At 35.9% G+C, this 8505-nt stretch overlaps 1 protein-coding gene across 1 annotated transcript; it reads left to right on the top strand.

The window, feature by feature from the left end:
* The first annotated feature begins 366 nt into the window (after positions 1-366).
* On the top strand, positions 367-7611 carry LOC147320965 (uncharacterized). Its single transcript, XM_086307536.1, has 6 exons — positions 367-454; positions 1053-1373; positions 1713-1979; positions 2307-2573; positions 2814-2939; positions 6181-7611. The coding sequence occupies exons 1-6, from the start codon at positions 367-369 to the stop codon at positions 6279-6281; spliced, it is 1170 nt and encodes a 389-aa protein (XP_086163662.1). The 3' UTR covers positions 6282-7611.
* The last annotated feature ends 894 nt before the right edge of the window (positions 7612-8505 follow it).

The following is an 8505-nucleotide window of genomic DNA, read 5'->3' as shown; positions in this document are numbered from 1 at the left end:
ACATGTTGTAAAGTTCTTTGAGTGCTCAAGTGGAAAAGTGCTATATAAAAACAAGTTTATTTAATATTTACGTTGAGTCTAATGCTCTGGTTGTGCTGAAGGCAAATAATGTCTTCCTCGATTTTCTTCATGAAAGGGAAAAAAGACCAGAAATATACCATCCAGGTGCCAGTGGTGAATTCACATGCCAAAGAGTAAGAAGTGATCTTCTTTTAAATGTGGTGAGTGACTGTTGTTATGGCGACATTAGTTAAAAAGCATGCAAATGTCTAGTATGTCAATAGTTGTTGCATTATTTTCCAAAGTAAGAATAGTTTCTATTTATCCATTATGTAGATAATCCACACGTTTGATAGTACACTACACATGCAAAATAATCTGATTCTGTCCAAACAGAAGATGATTTTGATCTACATCATCATCGCAACTCCAGCAATGACCGCTGTGGCACAAGGTACACTTCAACTATTAAACAGTACGTAGAAGAACAAAACAAATCTACAATGTTAAGTCATTATTAACCTCCTAAGAACTCTTTCATGGCATGCATTTTTAATTTCTCTTTGCTATTTGGGCTGATTGGGACCCGATGAATGTAAAAACAAAGAATTACCAAATTTTTATTTTTTACCTGATTTTTTTTTTTTTGAGAAAAATGAGATCCACAGATGAGGACATTCGTTTTAAATTTTAATAGTTCAGTGGCAGTCTAATGTCCTCGTAAGTGGATATCAGGCCTTGTAGAGTAAAATTCAGCATTTTGGTCTAGACAACCCAAATGTTGAATGATGTCCACATATGTCCTACGAGGTTAAAGCATTTAAATGTTTTGTCTGATGAGAGAACATTTCTCTTTGATATAGTGCTGTACAACAGTACATCAGACAACAGTGTCATTAATACTATTGCTCAAATTCCATACACATGGATTTTGTCAGTAACTATTAATCGGTTACATAGATACAAAGTTTATGGATTTCTGTTTAGTACAATTACATGATAGTTATTAATTTCCCTCTTTGTATACATTTGTTTATTCATTTTCTTACCAGGGTCTTCAGAATGCAATCTAACTGAACCTGGACCCCAGACGTGTTTTGGAGTTTTAGGAGAACCACTCGTTTTTTACATACCTACTAAACCACATATGAAGACAAGCTTGAAAAAGAGTACAGAAAATTTTTTAACCTTAATAAATGATACATTAATTAGTCTCAATGAAAAATACAAGAATCGTACTACAGTCTCCACAAATGGAACATTGAAGCTCAACAAAGCAACAAAACATGACTCTGGAGAGTACAGCATGGAAACACACAGTTCTACTGACGGTGTGTTATTGCACACAGTTAACATCCATCTACATATACTCGGTAAGACCAACAACTTATTGACTTATTGAATAACATCTGTGTAATAACAATGTACATGTCAAAATGTGGTTTAGAGCTAAAACCAGAAATTTAAAAAGCAGGTAGTTACATGAACAGTTTATAGATTGCATTTATCGTTGTTCTTATTGCTGGTTATATATTAGTAAGTGAGTTATAAAATTATCATTCATTTTATGCACACATTTTATATAAGTAAGCTATGAGTAAGCACTTACATAAAGCCTGTATTGATATGTATTTACACTCCTTAGAGTAGCAGTGAATGTCATATTGCAGTTGATACTGTGTCTATATGTGACTATGCGTTTGTTTTTGCAGCTCCTGTGTCAGAACCAGCTGTTACGCAGATGTGTTTGTCACCAAACCAGATGACAGTCAGCTGTTTCTCTGAAGGAGATGAAGTAGAGTTCATTTTGTCTTTGGATGATAAGTTGTTGATACAGACTACAGCCAACGGTATAGGAAACTGCAACATTTCAAATGTTACCATTAACTTACCTGGTCAACTGATGGAAAACCTGACATGTGTTGCTCAAAACAATGTCAGCAGAAAACAAAATATCACCCACCTTACAAGCTGTACAGGTAATGTAAAATATATGTAATAGAAATGAACATGTTAAATGTGTTGTAAAGCTAAAATATATCTTTGGATAATCAAAGACATAAATAACCTGTAACATTTTTCAAAAGTAGCATAGATCTGTTTTTAAAAGTTATCTATGCTGACAAAGTCTCCCAAAGATAATTCTTTTTTTTGCAAAATTCAGTTTTGTAAAAACTAGAATAACTTACCAGGTACCACTAAAAACAGAGTTTCTGAAGACATATATGATAGTTTGCAGAGCTGGCAGTGGATGTTAAATTGCAATTCGTACTGCATACATATGTGACCACATGTTTGTCTTTCAGCTCCTGTGTCAAAACCAGCTGTATCTCAGGTGTGTTCGTCGCCAGAACAAAGGAAAGTCAGCTGCTCCTCTGAAGGAGATGACGTAGAGTTCATCTTCTTATTAGATGATAACTTGTTGATAAAAACCCAACCCAACATTTCAGAAAACCACAACATTTCAAATGTTACCATCAGCTTACATGGTCAACTGCTGGGAAAGCTAATGTGTATTGTCCAGAACAATATAAGCAGACAACAAACCATCATCCACCTTATAAGATGTACAGGTAATATAAAAAAATGTTCTACTTAGATATTCATTTATTTTATATTTTTAATTATTTTGTTTAGTTTATGTATTCATAGGCATTGTTCTAATTAAGTTATTTATTTGAGTTAAAAAAAATCAATCTTATATGTCTATAGACCAATTACCTTATAGATACTGAAGCATAAATTGCAAGTGACTTGAGGCCATTATATCCCCATTATCTCAGTACATTCTTCTTAATGTATTCAATTTCTAGGTAATATTTCTGACCACTGTGTCGTGACTGTGGCTGTGGTAGGAAGCATTGCCATTCTACTCATTCTGGCTGTGTTTCTTGGTGTCCGGAAATTCCAAAAGACTGGCACTATGACTGTTAATGAAGGTAATATTTTAAATTAACTATATTGCTGCTATCAATTTTATCTCAGTGAGTACCACACATGAATGTATGTCAAATTGTTATAAAACCTTTACAGTAAGCGCCATTATTTGTATTGCTTCTGTACAGGACCACAAGGGATTTTAGTAAAATTTTAGTAAAATAATCAATATGTGATTGAAATGCTGATTTTCACCTTTAATTCAATGAGTTTTACAAAACTTTTTATTAAATGTTTAGTAATTACAGTCATTTTCTCCTCAGCTGTAAAAGGCTGATGGGTTATTGTTGTCATCCTGACAAGCAGTGGGCAGGTGGGTTTATCATTGTGATAACTCGAGAATAAAGCAATTGATATCTTTCGTGTATCTACAAAAAAAATCATAACTTTTGAGAACAAAGTGACGTGTTTGGAAAGTTAGAACATAGGTCTATCTACCTTGACGCTGAGGGTACCACTGGCCAGTGGAGGTTTTTTTTTTTTCCAGTCTCTTGTTTTCAGAGAACCAAAATTTACTAGAAAACTAAAATGATTTAAAGTGTAAGGATCAGTTTTATACTTCAGTCTTGCAGTAAGACTGCCTTCAACCCATGGCCTTTAGCTTAGCTCAGGAAAAGTGCATAGAGAGCTTCATGGAATGGGTTTCCAAGCCCCAGTGCAAAGTGTTGATGCAAAGTGTTGCAAGCAGTTGTGTAAAGCACACCACCATTGAACTCTAGAGCAGGGACGTGTTCTTTGGAGTGACACATCACAGATGGGATCAAGGTGGGGGTCAGAGAATATCTCTTGGATAGAAGAAGAATGGTATATTTGAGATGGCAACTGCAGCTCAACCTTGTACATTTTTAAGAATGTACAAAGTTGTTTGGCCACTCCTAAATGTTTTGCCATCTCTCTGGTTTATTTCTGTGCTTTTTCCACAGAATGATGGCCTCCTTTACTTATACTGACATCTACTTGAGCATTATATTTAAAATTACATCAAAAAGCTATAAAATACAAATTTAGAGCTTTGTTATGACTTTAGATATGATGTCTGCTTCATTTTTCCAGAAATAAAATAGAAACAGAACTTGGTCATGATGCTACTTTTCCATCTATTGTGTAATTCATTGATTAGAGGCTTTGTAATTAATCTTGATTAATCGCATTTAATTGCACAAGAAAATTTGCCCCAAGGCGCCATACTTTTTCATTTAAAGGGGTTTTATTAGGTGACCAAATCAAATAATAGACATGGACATTAACATTGTAAACTCCACCTCTTTTAATTTCTGGAAAGAAAAAATAGGGTTTAAACTGCATTTAAATTCAAAACAGAGAAACAAAAAATAATATCCCTGGCCAAAATTGGGCAGACTTAAAAAGAAAGTGCTATTTTAAGTCCTTTACATACATTTTCAAAGTGGTATTGTCTTTAAATAATAATAATAATAAAAATTTCAAGATAAAGTGCAGTTTTTCTTCTTAAAAAAATAAGGTAGAAACGTGTGACCTGCAAGTGAGAACAGTCTCTCACATGGGACAGAAGTGGCAGGATACTTGTGGGCCAGGACAGACAGCTGTGGGTGGGTCCCTGCTTGACTGACCACCACTGCAGCAGGCAGTCTTTCTGTCGCTGATGGTGGATTCTGCTCTGTACAGACTCAGGGCCCTGTTACTCAGGGCTTCTTCATCTGAATCAGAGTCTAAAGACAATGAAGAGAGGAGGAGGCACTTTGTCTTTGCTGGCTCCTTTGTGGTGGCATCTTTACACTATTCCTGCAGCAGGGCCTCAAGGCTGGTTCAAACCTCTTCTCACTCTCCCCTCGCAACACACTTGAAATCCTTAAAGCGTGGGTCAAGCACAGTAGCTATCTTGAGCCACTGATGGTTGAGTGTAGCTACACGTTGGGATAGGTCCTTTGTGAAGGCAGTCTTAAATTTCACCATGTAGTTTGAGTCATAATTGGAGACCTCCACGGTGTGATGCAGGTGGCAGAAAGCAGGTAAAACCACTGAACATGAGACATATGTCTCACCTCCAAGAAGCTCAGTCACAAATCTGTAGTAGACAGCTCAAGAAAGTAATTATTAATCTACACAATAACTGTTAACTATGGATCTTTTTGAAGAAACAGTAACAATAAGTTAAAAAATAGTTTTATTTACCTGCATGGCTCAAGGACTGTGGTTTACCAGCTCTGATGGAGTTAAAATCACTAGCTTGTGCTTTTGTTTGTCCAAAGCAGCAAAAACAGCCTCTTGATTTTTTAGTAGACAAGAAACCATATCCACTGTTGAATTCCACCGTGTGGAAACATCCTGTATAAGTGGCTCTTTCTGTTGCCCCAGTCTTGTTTGCTCCTGGTGTAGTTCCTCCACATTAGCAGGGCTGTCTGTAATGCATCTAATTTTGTTTGATTTTCAGTGTCATGAAGCTGTTGAATTTTACTTGAAATAGTCTTCAAGTAAAAGTAGCTGGAAAGTTAGATCACCTGATGCTAACTGTAGCAAATTTTCTAACCCCCTATCTTCTACCACTGATAGTGGTCTACAGTCCAGAGCAAGCCATTTTGCGAGAGAACTTGTAAGTTTGTCTGATGTTGACTTGCTAATTTTGGTCCTGAAGCCAGTCATTTCATCAAGTTAAGGTTAAATTGTTGATACTCAAACTGACACTGCTGGAGCTAGCAGCTCCCACAGTTTCTGTGCTCGCTGCAACATATTTTGCATTTAGATGGTACCATAAGGTTTTTGCACAGTTTGCACAAAACCACGCTTTTTTCAAGGCTTCTGTCAGGTAGTCTTTTGAAATGAAATTTGCCTCCGATCAGTCCTAGCAACATGCTTTCTTCTGATTCCTCGTAGCTCTGATGTGTGTATCAGTGTAATTGGTATACCAGGAAATCCAACATTAACAAAAGTTCCTCTTTGCTTGAAATGCAAAGTGTGAATAAATACGTTTTCCCCCTTTTTTTTCTAATTAATTAATCACAATTATCGCGTTAAATTGCCACCCCTAATAATTATCCAATTTTGGGCCTAATGCCTTAAATTAAAGGTAATTAAAACTAAATGCTTTATTTCAATCACAGTTTTTTGTTTGATTTAAAATCCACTGTGGTAATGCACAGAGCCAAAGCTACAAATATTGTGTCATGGTGAATGTTTGTGAAAACTTTCTTGCTACAGGTTTTTGATGTACAATATTAATCTCCTTTGATTACACAAGACACAGATTTCTCTTTCTACTTCTTTCAGATGATGCTGAAGTGGATGTTGTCTACTCAGATGTTAGACTGAAGCAGGATGGAAGAGAAACAAGAGAAACACCACCTATTTCAAATCAAGATGAAAGTTAACGTTGACTTTTGGTCAAGTAGCTAATAAAACTATGCCAGTTTAGCAGTTCCAGCTGTGCAGTTAATGTAAAGGTAAACATATTTTACAAGTACTCACTGGATTACTTTAATTTTGAAGAAAACATAAAGGGATAAAAAAGGAATTTAGAAGGCATTTAATATAATGAGATATTAAATTAAATTAAATTAAATTAAATACTTAATACTTAATATTCGAACTACATTTTATTTAACATAATTTAAATAAACTACAACAACCCTGTAAAAGTTCCAACCAACATTTTACATTTAGCCTTGGAGATTGAATAAAAGGCTTTGGTCAGTGATGGTGCTTTCCTTGTGTTGTGTTCAGCAGACGTGGGCTGTGCCTTTTGTTTGAGATAAAAACACAGTGAAGCATCATGGTTACTTTTTTCTGTGTTGTCATGACATTAAAACCACAAACTATATCCTGTATTCACTGAGCTGCTAAACCTCTAAACCATGTGACATTACCTAAACTGCACAGACGTCATCGAGAAAGGAAAACTGTATAATGCATAAAACACTGGCTTGTTTGTTCACAGCTGTTAATCAGAGACTTAAGAGATCTAAGATCATGAAAAGAAGCTTTAAATTTTTTTGAAGACGTTTTACCTCTCATCAGGTGGAAAGTCCCAGTTATCTAACCCTTAGGAGGTGATCATTGACCCACTATTAATCATCTGCGACATGACATTAGCCATAGTGTGTAAAAAGGCGTGGGCCATTACCATCAGAGGTTTTGGATGAAACCACTGAAAGACCTTTACCCTATCATGTGACCTATTGAGGGATCTCAGGACTGCATTGTGGGTAGCTGACAGTTGGTGTCATAAGCTGCTCGCTCTGTTCAAAGGTGGTCGTTCACAGTGGACATAGATGGTCTCTTTTGCTCCTCTTTCAAACCAACCATCTGTCTTTTCAGTCCAAAATATGAACATTGGTATCCCTGAAAGAGTGACTTTGTCCTTTAGGTGCAGAGGTACAGCTGAGTCTTGACCTGTCGTGGTGGCTCCTCTATGTTGTGTCACGTTCTCTGTACTGCACAGCATATGCTTTGTTGCTCGGCTTGTGTTTTGGATGACTGAGAACCAACAGAGACATCAAGCAATACAAAAACATGAAGGGCACAAACTCCCCTGCAGGCAGTTCTTCTAAGCAGTATTTTAATGAAAAGTGTGATTGATATGAATAGCTTGTGTAAAGTGACATAAATTCATCAATAATTTATGTTATATGCTTGACATGTATGAAAAAGTCAGTAAATGGACTTTGTGAGACACGTATAACAATGTGTGTTTGGTCGGCAACCTGGTGATGCAATTAAAATTCATTGTCTTTTCAAATGCAATGATAATAAATGCTTTGAAGCTTGTTGACCAACATTTAGATTTCCAGTAATATTTGTCAGGTTTTGTGATCCCATGCCAATTTTTAACTACAATAAAATCTGTGCTCTCCTCATGTTTTACATAAATCTGTCTCAAAGTGTTACATTTATTCTCTGTATGTATCTCAATCATACAAACCATTACGTTTAAGTCAAGCATAATGTAGAAAGGGACAACGCTATAATAACCCTTACATTAAACAAGAATCGGTGTTTTCCTTTACATGTATTATTTGGTGATTAGTGATAATTCTGTGATGATCTAGTAAAAGCTGTAACCTTTAGTAGTAAATGTAAAAACGCATAGTATCAGCACTCATCACATGGTGGAGCCAAAGTTTTTACAGTTAACTAAAAGCAGGAAAATGCAGAGCACGTGATCTGCAAGATCTTGTGAAATTCACTCAGATTTAAAAGTAAATGATTTGTAAATGTGGAGACAAATCTGTAACTATGTGCACAGAAATGGCTGATTTTCTGAAGCTGCTGAGAAAAAAGACAAGCCATCAGTTGCAGCTGTCACATTTTACATGTGATTTTTGTTTCACTCCTGTGGTAGCAAATGTTTATACATAAATGTGTGTGAACAGACTTTTCTCTATCTTTTGACCTAAATCCTGAGATGAAGATCACAGGTTCGTGCTGTCTCCCACGCAGTACATCAGAACATACATGTCAGTGTGTCTTTAACCGACACACTAAAAAAAGAAAGAGTTGTGACTTTAATCTAATGTGGTTTTCACACCAGGCTGTTAACTGATACTTCCTTTTGCTTCTTTTCACAAACTTTTGTGATGCAGATTATATTGACAA

This window comes from Aulonocara sp. 'chitande type north' Nkhata Bay, linkage group LG10 (genome assembly GCF_057382095.1).
Source record: "Aulonocara sp. 'chitande type north' Nkhata Bay isolate Kocher_YH1m ecotype deep benthic linkage group LG10, A_spYH_male_GT1.1, whole genome shotgun sequence".
NCBI lineage: Eukaryota > Metazoa > Chordata > Actinopteri > Cichliformes > Cichlidae > Aulonocara > Aulonocara sp. 'chitande type north' Nkhata Bay.
The sequence above is the reverse complement of the archived record's forward strand: the minus strand, read 5'-3'. Positions and strand labels throughout refer to the sequence as shown.